Genomic DNA, 17258 nt, shown 5'->3' on the forward strand with positions numbered 1-17258 from the left:
GAAAAATTTACGGTAACTAAGTACTAGAAAATAAACACATCATGAAAAATGTTTTCATGAGAAATGACATCCGTCGTACCAAATACGCCTGTGAATTATTTCCTTTGGTATGGCGAAAGGAGTATAGTTGGCTAATAGTTTTAGCCTAGTAGTACTGTTTTATGTATTACCCATGAACAGAGATATTTTAGAGTGTATTTGTTAAGGTAAACTAAGTCGGAAAAACCATGGGAGAGTAAAGGCAACGACAAAGCAAGCAAGCAGGAAATTACAGCAAGATTGTTGACATCTCCATCTACAATCATTGTGTGTAGCAGAGGAATGGGATATGTATGAACTTCTTCTGGCCTCTATTGCCCTGTGGTTCCATTCTACCACCATAATTCTGTTTTGCGTCTCTGGTAATATTCTTGTTTCCACATTTTTTGCTGGCTTCCCACATATTTCGCATGATCTGTAAAATCACAAGATACTGCTCATACATACGTAATACTCAAGTAGACTTTAAATCTTATTTGTATTAAGTATATTGGCTGTTTGAATTTTCACTATTGTTCATGTCACTCCATTTAAAATCTTATCTGAATTAGGTACCCTACGAAATTGACTTTTCTGTTTCACTTAATCATTTTAAGTACCTAATTTCATTTTTTTTTTTAATAACTGTGGTGTTGGTATGAACTTCCACACTTTTTGACTAATTTCATGGGGTACTTATTACATCCCACCAGTACGTATACGGAGTAATTCTGTCCACCAAGAGTTGGACAGATGAGAAGAAATCACCTAATAGTTGTCTCTGCTCAGATTTGAACCTGAAACCTCATAATTCTCGACCCACTTCAATAACTACTAAGTTACGCCCTTATGCTAGTACCTAATTCTTTAATACTATACTTTCCTTTTAAGTAGGAGTATTTGTTTTTTATCATACGGTAAGAGAGAGCAAGTGAAAGCACTAGTTGGATAGATAGACAAGGTCATACTTCTTCTAGGGGTGACGCGTTGGCTATCGTATCAAAGTGGGATTCCAAACCTCGCTAATATTGACTCACCCCGACCGTTCCAGCATCAACACCTCAAACTAGAATATGGATAATTTTCTAATGGTATTATTATTGTCCATATAAGGCAGGTAGGCTACAACCAGATTAAGATACACCATATTGTAAGTATAATAACTCTTTCAGTATCTATAAGTCCTTTAAAACATGAATACTTCAACAAAAAAACAAGAGGATAATAGAATGTTACTTGTTGCCTCTCTGATTGAACCAAGCCTCAGCACAATGGCGATGACAAACACCAAGCTCAGCTTTACAATCACAACCCAGCTCCAACATTTCCATGGATTGATCCTCATTCAAATGACATATACGGCATACTTTTTCTATCCCCTGATTTTCCTCATTCTCTAATTTGTCATCAATATCTACTACAACTTCACTACCTATATCTGTTTTTTCTCCACATTTAGTATTTAAATTGTCAGTCTCCTTAATTTCTTCGTGTGTTATCTCAGCTTCTTTAATTTCAGCAATGCCTGGATTCTTCTCTGTTTCTAAGTTTCCACTGGTTGCTGCAACATCCTGCATAATTTGCTAGAGACCCTCTTAGGATTAAGAGTTTGTTTAGTGAAAAATTCAAACTTTTGAGGGGAATAAAGGAAGGAAACACGGACATGGAAGAAGGAATAAAGAAACGAATGTAAAAAGCATATCTTCTTTACAAAATGACCTGTATATGCTTTGCTTCAAGTCGTTATTAGTATGCAGGAAGCTTTATTTCAGTGGAGATTTTGTTTAAATTATGGAAATATTTTTCTAAACTTTTAAGATTGCTTTTTATGGAAAATATTTTTTGTCAAAGTGGTTTTCGAAAAAAATACTCTTTGTTTTGAGAAGCATTCAACTAATCAATTCAATAATATTTTTATCAATATTAGAGCAATAATTCTCTAAAATAATTATTTTTCTTAAAGAAATAAACATTTTTACTTTCCAAAAATGTAGCCAAACGATACAGTGAATTCGACGCAAAAGTTTTTGAAGGAAACTACTACTATGATTTTACATCGGAAGAAGCAAGGAAGAACGTGGATAAAATTCACAAATAATCATTTTAAGCATTTGATTTTTTTTTTCAAAGATAGGATCGGAAAGTGGTTAGTAAATAGTATTTTTACAACAATGCTAATTATACTTTGTGAGGAAGAAATCTAGGGAGGAAGTTAGTTAAAAGGGGTCTTTACAAAAATGAATAGAGGTATATGACCCTCATAACCCTCTGTATATATGGAATATCCTGACATAACATAGAGACAATCCGCTATATTTTGTAGAGGGTCATTTAATCCATTAGAAGTTATTTTAGTAAAGATTACTTTTAATTTAAAAGAAAAAATGGGGTAGAAAGAAATATTAACCAAAGTTAACAACTAAGATACCAAAACCAACTTCAATCCACGTGTGAAATAAGTAACATACGATTCTTCTACACTTGTCTAGTGTCTAAATTCCAGTTAATTAAGTTTCAAGACAGTATAGATACTTCGTCTATTATCTTTTATTATTTATTTATTTGGAAATCCTTATTTCCACCCAATTTACCGAACAAATGCATATTAGCTAAATGCAAGTCATTCTGTTGGATCCTTTGTATATGAGCTTTATGTGATGGAAGCGATATACAATGGAAGCAATCAAGATCATCTGGCCGGCATGTAACCTAAATATTGAGTAAAATGTAGATACATTTAAATAAATATAAAATCGATACACACCTTTTAAAACTAGACTAGAAGGTACCCACAAAATTCATTTTTTTTTCTTTCTGGGATTTTTCTATTGTGTAAAACTAAGTAATGAACGGAGTCAAAGTTATGAAGGCAAGTTCTAATTCAATTCTTCTTTGTTTCCAACTCCTTTACTTATTAAAGTTCTAAGTCAATTCGGGTACAAGAGGAACCGCAATACAATAGATAAGGGTTAGTAGGATTCTTTCAATCTGCTATTCCCTATCATAATAAACTCTATTATCTCACTAAACATTAGTAATTGCACTTCTTATTAATTTTGAATTCCACATTAAACACTGACTTGACTTCCCACAGATTACAACTTACAAGTATCAATCAATTATATTAATATTGACCGTTTATTTAATTAATCAATAATTTTTTTATACTTTCGCTTAACTTATTTCATGTGTCGGATATAAAAATCACCAGCAGAACATACATAATACAATTTATAAGTTTCTTTTAAAAGTATTATCAATATATTATCAATTAATACATGAATTGTATTAATAAATTTTCACATAATATATTGTTATCATCCAATTTATTAGGTTAATTGAGTTAGCCATAATGAAGCTCAACTATTAATAAATTAAATCACAATCACAAACAATATACATTATTCAAAATAACTATATTCAAATTAAGAGTATAAAACAAATTCTTATCTCTAACTGATCTTGTTAAATATATTGATAATAATGTGCTAGCATAATAAATTGAAATTAGACCTTTTAATTAAAATAAATTATATTTAATCTTATATTACAATCATATTGATGGCGTGTCAAACTTTTCCTTTATAAAGAAACACACCATTATACAAATGATCTATTTAGTGGAAAACTTTATTAAGTTAAATAATCAATTGTTTCATCATAAATATTATGATTAATAACGAATCTTTTGCTTCTCGAGTGGTGTCTAACAATGGCGTTTGGCCTGCGGACGTAAAGCCTGACCTTATATCTATTTCTGTTATTTTAGTTTCCCCCTAAGCATTCGTTGGTCTTAAAAGTTTAGCTAAGATATATTCAAATTCTTTCTTATAAGTCAGATAAACCTCTCTACAATTGAATCTGACACAATTAATTTTCTAATTATTTATAATTCGTTAAGAACAAAGGGCTATTTACTCCTCACAATCAAAATTTTATTAAGAAATTCAAGTATAACGAAGTAAATTTATGAAGAAATCAGGAGGATACAATAAATATAAAAATAATTTTAACTATATACGTATAGTGTAATTTTCTGGCGATTATTTAGATGAAACCCTCGAGTTCCCTTTTAACTCCCTTGACCTCGACCTTTCGTGATAACAAGAGCTTTAGCTTTTCTTTCTTTTTTTCTTTTGTATCTTTGAGATTTGATTCTGTCCCTTCAATTCCTTGTTGAGATAGTGCTAACTGATTCGGAATAATATTTTACTAATGTATCTACCATTTGGGGGTGATAATCGTAAATTCCAAAAGAAGAATCCATCGTGTATTTATCAAACGCACGCTTATTAAGTTTATCAAGAAAAATTTGACTCCTTTTGAAATGAAAAAGAAATTATTATCTTCAAAATATTAGCCTAACATGGTTGGAAAGAAAATAGCCTCACATGCAATAAATTACCGTAAGAGTTATTCTAGCAGCAATTTCAGTTAGTTTTATCCTATCCATGTTCTACTATATGCTACCGCTATTTTATTTTGAGATAACTTTTTTCGTTTCAAACACTTTTAAATGCATAAATTCTTCTTCATATGATTTTAATGTAATCTTAACATTGATATTATTATTTTTCCAGAAGAGAAAAAGATTAACGTCTACATTCATTTTAATGATAAAATAATTTAATCTCCATATTTGAAAATTAGTCACTAATATAGTAAGTATTATTGTCCCTACTCCAAAATTCACAAATAAAAACTTTTCAACCCCCTATAATTATAAAATAGGCATTATTTTAAGAATTTAATCTTACAAGTAAAACTTAAATTTAAGGGCCTTTAACATATTTGACCGTTCGACAAAGATAATCACATCTGTTATAAAATTTAACATACATTAATTATATTTAACATATATATATAGTTGGGAGTAAATACGAGAAGCAGTAGAGATAAATCTTGGCAGATTGGGCAGATTACTACCATTAATGCATCCATGTGTTTTGACTCATTTGCCCCTAATCTTTAAACCAAACAAAGCAACAACATGAGCTATTTTACTGTTTAATGACAAGGTTACGCTTCTCAAGGGAAAAGGCCGTTAGTTAAACCACATTGACGGCTCGCTCAGTCTTCCGTCTTCTATATAAAGTCCAATCAGCTCTATCTTCGACAAACACGCCATTTTTTATTTCTCTAAATCCTCGGTCCGAGCCATGGCTATCCGAGCCGCGATTTTCGGTCGTAACCTGAAGCTTAGCTCGGCGTTAGGAGCGAGATCGTTGTCGTCGTGGTGGAGGAATGTGGAGCCGGCTCCTAAAGATCCTATCCTGGGTGTTACTGAAGCTTTTCTAGCCGATCCTAGTCCTGATAAAGTCAATGTTGGCGTTGTAAGTTGTATGCTTCATTTTCTTACTTAGCTCCCTTGCTGATTTAGCTTTGTCTCTGTCTATAGGTTGAAAGTTTGTGTAAGAATAGTCATCTGTTATCTCATAGTCGATCTCAAATATTTTCAATTGATTGGGATTGAGATGTAGAGCCTGTTTGGATGGGCTTATGCCTATAAGCTGTTTGCAGCAGCTGTTGCAGCTTATAACCTAAAAAATAATAATAAGTTGGGTAGTCTAACTCAGCTGTTTTAGATAAGCTAAGTCAAATGAATTTAATTATTTTTTTTGAGCTTATTTTAAGCATAAAATGACTTTAAGCTGACCAGCCAAACACTAAAAAAAACTGAAAACAGCTTATAAGCAATTTATAAGTCAATCCAAACGGGCTCGTACTCTCCCTTCAAATTTACGCACACTCTTTAAATTAATAAAATTTGTTTTACACCCCAGTTTTCCTTTATTTCCCTGAAACTTCCTATCTAGTATAAAATGGGAATGGGACGGAGGGAGTAGTAGTAATTCGTATGTCTTATACTTTTTCAGCTTGAGCTATTTAAGCAAAAATGAATGAACTTTTTTATTTTTATTTTAATTAATGTTTTGTTGTGATTGGTAAAGGGAGCTTACAGGGACAACAATGGAAAACCGGTGGTACTGGAGTGTGTCAGAGAAGCAGAGAGGAGGATAGCTGGCATTCACAATATGTGAGTCATTTCTCTATTTTTGTTTCTCTTCCTCGCTGGAAAACATTACTGTGTTTAAGTTTTTTGCTATTTTATACATTTATTAAGATAGGTGCATTTAATTTAATTCTTAGAAGAATAGAAACTTTACCCAGTCACATTACTTGCAACGGTTGACGACTAATCTAGGATTTAAAGGGGTAGTATATACAAATTTATACTCCCCACGTGTCAATTTAAGTGTTTTATTTTTCTTCTTGGTTTGTTCCAAAAAGAATGTCTCTTTGTATATTTAGTAAGTTGATAATTCAAACATCCTACCTACAAGTTTAAAACCATAAGATTCAAAGGACTTTATAATACATTATGCACATCTTTAATTTAAGACATAAGATCGAAAAATCTCTTTTTATTTTGCATAATGTTTTGACTTTTTAAAAGATATTATTAAATTATTTGTATAAACTAGTAGGAGTATATAACTGGAGTATGAGAACATGGGTGCAGGTGCACCACTAATTTTATAATCTGCTTCTCAACAAATGGTGGTGTCATGTGACTGTGAGAGTGTATTTGTGAGTGCATATTCGTGTAGTATAAAGCATCTTTTTTTGAGTCTCTAAAGAAATAGTGGCCCCATATTTTCCCACTAACCAGTTTGATTCTTGAGGTTTATATTCTCATTTTTATGGCTATATGGATGGTGGAGATGGATCCCTCCACTAATTCTATCTTCTGCTTTTGTATAACCTTTCTTCCCAGATGAATTATTAATATCAAATTTACCTTTGCACAATTTAATGGCGTTTTATTTTGAAAAGTTCTGCTCTTTAAGTCCCATTTCCACAGTATTACAGAGTTTGACTAGACACAGGGTACATTATTATTTAACTTGTGTATTTTATTCACTGTGGTAAAAGAATAATTAAAATAACAAGTGAAAAAGTTTTTTTTTCCTTTTTGAAAGGAAAAAAGTATCACATCGACGTTTATTTTAAAATTTACATGAATTGAGTTCTTAAATTTTGTGATACTGTCTGTATGTATAGTAGTAATATTATTAGCAGAGTCTGTCAAACATTTTGTAATGTACCAAACTAGACAGTACTACTTTAACTTCTCTATGTCAAAGTTTTGATTTTGTCTTTAGAAATCTATTGGATTTGTTTAACACAGAGAATTATGAAAGTACTTTATGTGGAAACATGACAATGAAGTTGAAAATTTAAGAATGAAAATGTTTTCAGTATTGCAAAAGAAGGCCAGGATTGTTACTTAAAAGAAAAAACCTGATAACATGTCGATATTTTAGCTCAATAACATGCTCACATTGACAATTCATCATTTACCAGGGAATATCTTCCTATGGGAGGTAGTGCCAACATGATCCAGGACTCGCTGAAGTTAGCCTATGGGGAGAATTCAGACTTGATAAAAGATAAACGCATCGCTGCAATTCAAGCATTGTCTGGGACTGGTGCATGCCGAATTTTTGCAGATTTCCAAAAGCGCTTTTGTCCTGATTCACAGATTTATATTCCTGTTCCTACATGGTCTAAGTAAGTACATCTTGCTGCATCATTGTAACTTCTTGATTGATCTTCCTCGATTTTTTGCACAGTAAAAATGAGTGTGAAATTGCCATCAAAATTTCCTAATTTCATGTCATTTACTAATATGAGATTCTTGGCAGTCATCATAACATTTGGAGAGATGCTCATGTCACTCAGAGAACATATCATTATTATCATCCTGAAACAAAGGGTTTGGACTTTGCTGCTATGATGGATGATATAAAGGTATGAAAGCACACAGTTGTGATGTTTTCCTTGATGATTGGTTCCCCTGTTTCATTGCTCCCTCAGATTGCCATTATATGTTCTATCCTGACCTAATACAATTTCCTTATACATAGAATGCCCCAAAAGGATCATTTTTTCTGCTTCATGCTTGTGCTCATAATCCCACTGGGGTGGATCCGACAGAGGAGCAATGGAAGGAGATCTCCTACCAGTTCAAGGTAATGCCTTGTATATTTTCTCTCTTTTATTTGCCTTAAGTCTCATATTGAATTTATTACACTGGTTCCAGGTGAAGGGACATTTTGCTTTCTTTGACATGGCCTATCAAGGATTTGCTAGTGGGAATCCAGAGAAGGATGCTAAGGCGATCAGGATATTTCTTGAGGATGGTCATCCCATAGGATGTGCCCAATCATATGCAAAAAATATGGGGCTATATGGCCAGAGAGTTGGTTGCCTAAGGTAAAATACTACTCCCAAGATCATATATTATTTGGCCTAGTCAAAATCTGGAGAGTCAAACTAACTTTTTAAAAATTATAGTTGGGTCTATCTTTTAAAATTATCTTCTAATTCCAAAATTAGCAATACTACTTCTTCATGTAGTTTCTAGATCTATCTTTTTCTCTTTCGAATAACCAAAACTTTAAACTTTTCTTATACTTCATCATTTACACTCACTAATTAATTATATACCATTAATCATATTTGTCATAACTCTGACATACCACATAAAAGTCCATATAATAAAATCTCATACTTATCCCTATATTGCCCGTACAAGTCTCTTACGACAAAAAGGTCTCCTATCAAACACGGGATCTGATATCAATGTAACAACAACTAAATTCTTATTCAAACTAGTTGGTATCACATATATGGATCTGATGCTTCCATTGTGTATATGGTGGCCTGAAGCAGAAAATTTTGTTCTATGCATCAAGTTTGTTATACATTTAAAGAATATAGGAGAAATTTCGGGCTGTTTGATAAATTTCATTTGTTGTTAATACACAACACAAAGCTAAAAGACTTCTAATGCTGTTGCTGTGATGCCTCAATTCACTGCAGTGTGGTCTGTGAGGATGATAAACAAGCAGTGGCAGTGAAAAGTCAATTGCAGCAACTTGCCAGGCCCATGTACAGTAATCCACCTGTTCATGGTGCTCTTGTTGTTTCTACCATCCTTGGTGATCCAAACTTGAAAAACCTATGGCTTGGGGAAGTGAAGGTAAAAATCTTGTTAAACCGCATATTTCTCCAAGGCCAAGTTGTTTGGTGTTGTGTGGCTACTCTTTAGCTTTCTACCAATTTCGGAGCATCATATGTTAAACGTGAAAGTTTGACTAAAAGTTCTTTTTCCAGGGCATGGCTGATCGCATCATCGGGATGAGAACTGCTTTAAGAGAAAACCTTGAGAAGTTGGGTTCACCTCTATCCTGGGAGCACATAACCAAACAGGTATTGAAATCAATGACTTCTATCATTTTCTATTCTTGCATATATGTAAACTATAAGAAAATTACTATGGTTCACCTACTGCCCCATTAACGTTCAATACTGCCTACAGATTGGCATGTTCTGCTATAGTGGGATGACACCCGAACAAGTTGACCAATTGACAAAAGAGTATCACATCTACATGACTCGTAATGGTCGTATCAGGTATAGTTAGTTATATTCAGTCACCAATTTCTGCTTAATGCTCCTGTGTTCTTATAGAAATTACATCTGATTGTGTTTCCACTGTTTTTTTTTATGATTCTTGTATGTGCAGTATGGCAGGAGTTACTACTGGAAATGTTGGTTACTTGGCAAACGCTATTCATGAGGTTACTAAATCTGCTTAAGGTCTAATATGATGGATTCAATTCGAATAACCAGCTAGAGGAGGCTGTGGAAACAACATTTTGTGAATTTCTTTTCTGATATTGGAAAAAAGTAAATTGAGAAAACAACATTGTTGTAATAGCTAAGTTAAAATAATCGCACTGACAGAGGGACAGATAGAGTTATGATTCTGTGAGAATTTTGAGGTGTAGACTTAGTCATTAGCAACGACGTTGAGGCGGCGAAGTTTATATACTATTGTTTGAAGGAACTCCTATTTTTCACATACAACGTATTTACATGATATTTATGCCTTGAAGTATATTTGCCGTTATATAAAATTAATTAATTCAGGAATTTTAACAAAGAAAATTATTAAACCATTGGATATTACGATATTGTGATTTCCAACTAGTTGGAAGGTTTTCTAATGTGGACACCAGAGCCTTATCGAGATTTTAGTTTGCTCTAAGAAGATGTATTTGGGTCAAACTCTCTTACGACTTGGTTAGCTACTACTCTTCCTGCATACTTGATGGTTTATTACTTTATATATATGCATGTACATATAACAATTGTTATATTTAAAAACATGTAAAAATGCCAAGTTTTGAAAAATTTATAGACCATAGGATTACCAAATAAAAGATTAAAATAACTAACCTAATTAACAACACCCACCTTCTACCAGGGAGATCTTTTTGATGGCTAGCTTTACCGGACAAAGATTAAACGCAAACTAGACCGAACTAAATAAGATTTAATCTCGTCAAGTGGGCTTATTCTGTTTACGAAGTTAGCTTATTAGCACCTAACTTTTACCGGACAATGATTACACAAATTAGACTGAACTAAAATGTGTATCCATATCATACCAAACATTACAAAAATAAGAATGAATCAAATTACTTAAAAGATTTCCAAAAAGATGAAGGTTTTTCAATTGTGGACAACAGTAATTTCTGACTACTTCCTCATCTGCTGCTGATTTTCCTATTTTTTTTCCAATTAAAGATAACGTTATTATATTTTGAAAATTCCTGACATCTTTGACTCCTCAAGAGCGTAACCAGACTAAAAGTTTGGGAGCAAGTCATATTTCCTTTTTAGAATTATTCAAAACGTACATTTTTCTTTATGACCTTTGGTTCCCTGCTAATTTTAGACTAATAATACACATCTACCTACAATGTTTAATTGTCAAGTTGGTACTTTCAAAACTGCATTTAACCATCATTAGTATAAGAGAAACAATCAAATATACTTCAAAGGCAAAAAACAAACCAAAGGTCGCAGAGGAATAGCATATATGCCTTACATTCAAGAAACAAAAAAACAGAGCTAGAAACAACTGCATATAAATACAACTACAACCAAAAGCTACAAGTCCTAGTGCACCAGTAGGTCTCTCAGGGAAATCTGCTTAACTAGACATTACAATATTTATCATTTTATACTCCTATCTAAAATCTTCTTATCAAAAACAATGTACAGAAGAGGCAACAGGTTGCTACTATTAGCTAAGATGACATAAGTAGGCAGGATCACTTCCTTGTAAGCCAAACAGCGACTATACGCATACAACTTTTACGTGCGTATATAGCCGCTGGTTACGCCAAAATGCATGGTTACATTAATCCACAAGGACTCCCTATATTTTCTGATACACCAACTCTATATTACATTAGTACAATTACGTTGCAGCGGGCAAGGGAAAATTCAAACCAATTTGCCTCCACACATGCTCAGGGATCAGCTTGTTGACCAAATCAGGTGAAGCTCCAGTTAACTGCAAGAAACACGAATAACATAAACACAACTTTCATGATCTTCAATATCTTGCAAGAAGGGAAAAGTTTTGACTCTTGAATCAATTTATAAAAGGATCCTCTTAATCGCAAAGAAAGAAAGGTTCAACACCCCAGTCCACTAGTAATAATGAGAATGTATATCCAATGCAATGGGGACCTCTGTTATTGGTCAATATATTTCTGCTAAGTATAGGGAAATAGAAGCTTTTAATAAGTGATAACTTTCTAAAACCATCAATTATTTGAGATGAATTCTCATGACAAACAATCACCAAAACCAGTTTCATTAAATGATTCCGCAATAATTGGCAACACTATTAATATGATAGCTAGATCCATGCACGTGTAGACAATCTTTAGGTCTCGTGTTTTGAAGTGGCAGAAGGACAAAAGAATACGTGAGTGACTGTTATTGAGAGGATAAGACAACGGATTATCAAAAGTAAAGGAAGAAACAAGATATGCGACAAGATGATGATGCACTTATAAGTACAAGAAAAAAAAAGGACAACACGCAGAAGTCATGAGCTAATATGTAACGCATCATTTTTCTGTATTATTCGCTTTGAAAATCCTTTTTCACGAAAGGATTTACTTTAGTATTTTGTTTCTTGTATTTATCACTTCGAATGAGAACAACATGTGCCGCTCCACCGCTAATCCAACCTCCTTCCCTTTTCATTTATAACAAACATCTAAATAATGGAGAAGGAAAAAATTGCTCTAAGTAATGAAATAAATCTTTACATGGTTGCATAGAACTTCATAATCATAAATGCAGCTAGTAAGTCAACAATTCTTCAAAAACTCAAAAGGTAACTTTCTAGATAATAGTTACGAAGAAATATAATATTAGTAAAGAGAAGATTTCAAAAAATTTACCTCTTGTTTAAAGTTGAAAAGAGGTGGAAATGGACGTCCATTTGGGAGACGGGCATTGGGCTCACGAAGTTCATCAAAGAATTGATGTGCACATGCCTCTAGCTGCAAGGAGTAAAAGCGGGTGAATAGACTGATACAACAAATGGTTTGTAGATGAAACAACAATACTTTCAAGAATATCACTTCTAAAATGAGATAACTCACCGCAGTGCAGCGAAGACTTGGTGAATATTGGAGAAGCCGTGAGGCAAGATCAATTGCTTCAGGAGGCATTCTTTTATGGAATACCTGAAACAACGGAAATCTTTTGGCTCTCTTTCAACTAAACCCGATCTTAGGGGTAGTTAACGTAAAAATATTTCAACAAGAGAATGATCTAGTGCAGAATAACTATCAAAATACAATAATAACACATAATACCTTGTGCCAAGGATGAGCTTTTATCTGTGGGAATCTGAAATCCGTGTAGTTTGGGTTCATACATCGAATTTCTTCCCGAGTAGGAGTACCAAGGACCTGTGACAAGGATTCTCATTAGTAAAAAGAGAACCATGTAAGTGTGTTGTCTGAGATTACTAGGATGTCCAAATAAAGTACAAAGACACACCTTGATTATCTCTACAAGTTGGTCTACTGCATTTTCGCCAGGAAAGAGTGGCTGTCATAGTTTATAATTGATGAAAGCTCAATTAAGTAGCAAACTTCTATCAAGTAATAGATGATAAACTATCCACTTGAAAACAAAGATAAATAACACAAACCTGCCCCAGAAGAAGCTCAGCAAGGACACAGCCTGCTGACCAAATATCAATTGATGTTGTATATTCTGTGGCACCAAATATGAGTTCTGGGGCTCTATAGTAGCGAGAGCAAATGTATGAAATATTTGCTTCACCATTCACCTGTGCATCATAAAGTTCGTTAGTATCAAAATGCATCTAATGAAATGCTTCAGTTTCTGTTATGCCCAAAACAATTCTCCTGGCGAAAAGAGACGCAAAAAGAATAAAAAAACATGGATGAATGTATTGCAGTTTTCGACCTGAGAAATCTGAAATGCTAGAGACTAGTTTGCTCTCACTCCCACAGTTAAAGAGTAAAAATACATCCACACTCTGCATGTCAAAACTTAATTGTATTCACGAAAAACTTCTCTTTAATTGCAAACAAGAGTCGTAGGAACCTGACAGCCAAGTGTCAAAAGTATCAGATGTCTAAAAACTGAAGGTCCAAACAGTATCCTGATCACGAACTTCTCTAGCACAACACTCGAGGATGGCCTCCAGTAGAAGAACTGAATATTCATAACTCACAAGGGACCTGAACTATAGTGCGTCAACAAACTTAAAGCGCAAAAGATAATGGTTCAGAAAATAAAAGCAGACAAAGGCAGAGGCCGATGTTGTAAGCTGAGGCCTTCTACAGAACCTCAAATAATCTAGAGATATATTCACTTCTAAGTTATTTATTTCTCAAGTTTGTTTCCATATATCCAGGTTATTCTCTTTCAGTTTCATCTCTAGGGCAACTATAAAGTAGTCATGAGATTCTGCATCCTTCGGGTGTTAATTCTCCACCCACCAACCAATATTATCTCAAAATATAAAAGCCTAAATCTTGCTCCGAAATGTCTTCAGACAGTGCCTTAATCAGCGCCCATTCATGCAAATCTAGCATATAAAACCCGGAGTACATGAAAAATAGCCTAATAACATGAAACTAAGCAGACTCAACGAAACCTTCACAGCAAAAGACCCAACAAAGATTGGAAGACACGTTAACAACATTGAAGGTGGCAACTTTTTAACTGCAAATTGCAGCACTTACAAGGACGCATTAATAATGAAAGAACAAACCTACCAGGACTTTTGCACTTCCAAAGTCACACAGCTTGACTTGATGGGTCAGAGGATCAACCTTCAAATGACATACAATATAGATTTAGGTCAATGTTATCATACAATAGGAATGAAGTGGACTCTTGTTCACATACCAAAAGATTTTGAGGTTTCACATCTCTATGGCAAATCCTTGGAACATTATGAATGTAAGCCAGCCCCCTGAATATCTGACAATAACAACTTATCAGAATCACATAATATCCAGTTGCAGAAGAGGCATAAAGAGAAAGGAGAGATGCAAACCTGATACATGTAAAGTTTGACATATATGAGTGGCATCCTTTGATTTGAATTGCTATAGTGCCTTAATACCTTGTATAAACTTTCAGGGACATAATCCATGACCAAATTAAGAAAAAGCTCATCTCTACTTGTTGTGGAAAAGAAGCAGTGCTTTAGAGTAATGACATTTGGGTGATCCATCAAGCGCATCAGCTGTAGTTCACGATTTTTATACCGTTTGTCCTGCAAAACCTTCTTGATGGCTACATTCTCTCCAGTTTCCAAGCATTTTGCCTAGAGACAACAACGTTAGGTCATTTCTATGTACAAGAGGACTGATGCAAATTTACAATCAAGTCAGCTCACAAACCTGAAACACTATTCCAAATGATCCTGTACCGACAACTCGCTCTGCCATATAACTAATGGTCTGCAGAAAAGTAATATGAACAAAGGTTAAATATTTCTGAAAATAGCTTGTTTAGCGAAGGAGAATGCAGAAACAATCACATGATTCTCTCACTTAATTATCACGAGCTTTGACACCAAAGATTAGGATCATCTTAAGTATGTTCATATATTAGAACTAAGTTATTACAAAACATTGAATCTCAAAAAGAATAAGAACCAAAGAAACTGATGTATCTCAGGTACACACCCTTTTTGGTTCTCCATTCTTGCCTCCAATTGTGGTGGAGATTATGTGACCAGTCACCGCACCATTACCCTCAACAACAGCTGACATTTCCTACAAAGAAAACCAAGCAAGGTCAAACTGAAACGCCAAAAGAACTCCAACTCATTTAGAAAATACTAAGAAGCTGTAGTTACCATAAACTGTGAGACGACCTTACAGATTGTTCAACAGAAATAGAAAAGCAGCTAATGGCAAATATATATATATATATATATATATATATATATAGGCTTTAAGAAAGCATCACATGCTAGAGGCTTGTAATGTAACTAAGACAAATACACTATTTAAGGAGAATCAGCCATCACAATTCACATGAAGCAAACACTAATAAAAACTTGAAGCACAATTTACCTAAATATGAAGAAAAGCAGCTAAAAAGCTTTTTTAGAAAGAGGAACTTGCAAGCTACCTAATCAACCCAAGAAAACATCCCATGTAATCCCAAACACACAAAGTAGACAAAAGGATAAATAAGCCACTAACCTTCAAAAAAAAAAAAAAACTCATGGATCTAACCTTAAATATGCACTTCATACCAACAGCAAGAAAACCAATACTGTAATTATTTTCAGGTAAATCGAAGCATAAGCTACTCAAAAGTACAATTTTTAACATGTTAAAGAGCTAAAAGAAAAATATCTAAAAGGAAAACAAAAAACACTTTTGATGTCTCTCTCATTTTGCTTCAGAAATACAATATTTTCACCAAGAATTATTTTCAATGTAAATCAAACCAAAAACCTGAAGCACAAGCCACTCAAAAGTACATTTTTTTAACATGTTAACAGCTAAAAGAAAAATGTAAGATGGAAAAATAAAACTAAAAACACTGGTCCTTATGCTGGCCTTATGACAACTCCTGGAGCTTAAAACGATGAATATACGCTGATATACAGCAGATATACTGTTGATATACGGATCGTATATTGTGTTCTCTCATTTTTCTTTGGAAATCAACTGAGCAAGAAGACTATTTACTTGTAAATCAAACAAAAAGCTACTCAAGAGTACAATTTTTTAAGAGCTAAGAAAAATGTCCAAAACTAAAACATTCTGTGCTCTCTCATTTTTCTTCGAAAATACAATATTATTTTCTCCAACAATCTCAAGTCCAGCTGAAGAAACACCTCATTGAAGCAACAAACAAAGTCGCCGGAAAATACTCCGGCGAACTTTCCGATGACCGGAGAACAAATGAGATCGAGCAAAGATCGAAACACAGAAGAAAGAGAGTGTGAGGAGTCTCTAACATTAAAGTAGTAGTAGTAGTAGTGTTATTGTACTACCTTTTCCGATTCCGGTGGTGCGCCGGCGGCTGTGGCTCCGCCATGGTCCGGCGGATGATTTTCGGGGAGCTGAGGACCCAGTGGTAAAGAGGCCATGTGATGTGCTCTCTTTCTTCTTCTTCTTCTTCTTCCAATGCTACTTGGCTTTGCTACCACACTTGTTTCCTTTACTAATAGAGAGTAAGTAGTAATAATTCGCTTTATTTTCCCCCCACTACGATTCTCTCTCTCTCTCTCGATATTTGTGTTGGTTAAATGGAAAATTTCTTAAATAGCTAGAGTTTATTTACAGTTACGAAACATAGCTATAATTTGTGTATTTTTAAAATATTAGCTACAGTTACTGTATCAGACAGAAAGTTGTGTCAAGTGTCTATCAACCAAAGAGTCGTATCAAGCGATACTATCTCTATCAATGTGAAATTGGGCGAAAGAACCGTATCAGCTTTGATAGCTACGTTTTGTATACGATAATTACGTTTCGTATTTTTTTTTTTAAATAATAATTACTTTTCATAAATACAATTTAAAAGCTTGTCACGTTGCCTAACCACGTTAAGTCTTGAGAAAGTGATTTCCCCAAAATAACACATTAAACTCTTGTCTTTTACATTAAAAGTAATTATATTTAATAAAATTTATTAATCTTTCAAATTGTGACTATTTTTTAATATATAATAATTTTGCTTTGGTAAAAATATTGGGTGAAAAGATTTTTTTTGTATTTTGAATAGATTGATAGGGACTAAGCTAATCAATTCACACGATGATTCTTGTGATACAAATAAAT

General features: G+C 33.7%; 3 protein-coding genes across 3 annotated transcripts; 1 reads left to right on the top strand and 2 right to left on the bottom strand.

Annotated features, from left to right (window-relative positions):
- Positions 1-33: 33 nt before the first annotated feature.
- LOC132617614 (uncharacterized) lies at positions 34-1680 on the bottom strand. The gene is made up of 2 exons (XM_060332662.1): positions 1255-1680; positions 34-454 (listed from the first exon to the last, which is right to left on the bottom strand). The coding sequence occupies exons 1-2, from the start codon at positions 1593-1595 to the stop codon at positions 202-204; spliced, it is 594 nt and encodes a 197-aa protein (XP_060188645.1). The 5' UTR covers positions 1596-1680; the 3' UTR covers positions 34-201.
- A 3386-nt stretch (positions 1681-5066) lies between these two features.
- LOC132617837 (aspartate aminotransferase, mitochondrial) lies at positions 5067-9970 on the top strand. Its single transcript, XM_060332909.1, has 10 exons — positions 5067-5351; positions 5970-6055; positions 7387-7593; positions 7728-7833; positions 7950-8054; positions 8126-8298; positions 8908-9067; positions 9202-9297; positions 9407-9501; positions 9614-9970. Exons 1-10 carry the CDS (start codon positions 5178-5180, stop codon positions 9684-9686), a joined length of 1275 nt encoding a protein of 424 aa, XP_060188892.1. The 5' UTR covers positions 5067-5177; the 3' UTR covers positions 9687-9970.
- Positions 9971-10908: 938 nt separating this feature from the next.
- Positions 10909-16716, bottom strand: LOC132616794 (shaggy-related protein kinase eta-like). The gene is made up of 12 exons (XM_060331456.1): positions 16469-16716; positions 15141-15230; positions 14853-14912; positions 14504-14776; positions 14353-14427; positions 14220-14276; positions 13121-13261; positions 12967-13017; positions 12780-12875; positions 12564-12647; positions 12360-12461; positions 10909-11455 (listed from the first exon to the last, which is right to left on the bottom strand). Exons 1-12 carry the CDS (start codon positions 16562-16564, stop codon positions 11360-11362), a joined length of 1221 nt encoding a protein of 406 aa, XP_060187439.1. The 5' UTR covers positions 16565-16716; the 3' UTR covers positions 10909-11359.
- Positions 16717-17258: the final 542 nt, after the last annotated feature.

Source organism: Lycium barbarum, chromosome 11 (genome assembly GCF_019175385.1).
Source record: "Lycium barbarum isolate Lr01 chromosome 11, ASM1917538v2, whole genome shotgun sequence".
In the NCBI taxonomy this organism is placed as follows: domain Eukaryota; kingdom Viridiplantae; phylum Streptophyta; class Magnoliopsida; order Solanales; family Solanaceae; genus Lycium; species Lycium barbarum.

Excerpts from the sequence above, each read along its gene's own strand:
- LOC132616794 (XM_060331456.1), bottom strand. The coding sequence starts at position 16,564 with ATGGCCTCTTTACCACTGGGTCCTCAGCTCCCCGAAAATCATCCGCCG. Across the intron at positions 15,231-16,468 it reads CACCACCGGAATCGGAAAAG|GAAATGTCAGCTGTTGTTGA; the intron begins GTAGTACAATAA and ends TTTTCTTTGTAG. Across the intron at positions 13,262-14,219 it reads TTGGAAGTGCAAAAGTCCTG|GTGAATGGTGAAGCAAATAT; the intron begins GTAGGTTTGTTC and ends TATGATGCACAG.
- LOC132617614 (XM_060332662.1), bottom strand. The coding sequence starts at position 1,595 with ATGCAGGATGTTGCAGCAACCAGTGGAAACTTAGAAACAGAGAAGAAT. Across the intron at positions 455-1,254 it reads TTCAATCAGAGAGGCAACAA|ATCATGCGAAATATGTGGGA; the intron begins GTAACATTCTAT and ends GTGATTTTACAG.
- LOC132617837 (XM_060332909.1), top strand. The coding sequence starts at position 5,178 with ATGGCTATCCGAGCCGCGATTTTCGGTCGTAACCTGAAGCTTAGCTCG. Across the intron at positions 5,352-5,969 it reads ATAAAGTCAATGTTGGCGTT|GGAGCTTACAGGGACAACAA; the intron begins GTAAGTTGTATG and ends TGATTGGTAAAG. Across the intron at positions 9,502-9,613 it reads ACTCGTAATGGTCGTATCAG|TATGGCAGGAGTTACTACTG; the intron begins GTATAGTTAGTT and ends TTGTATGTGCAG.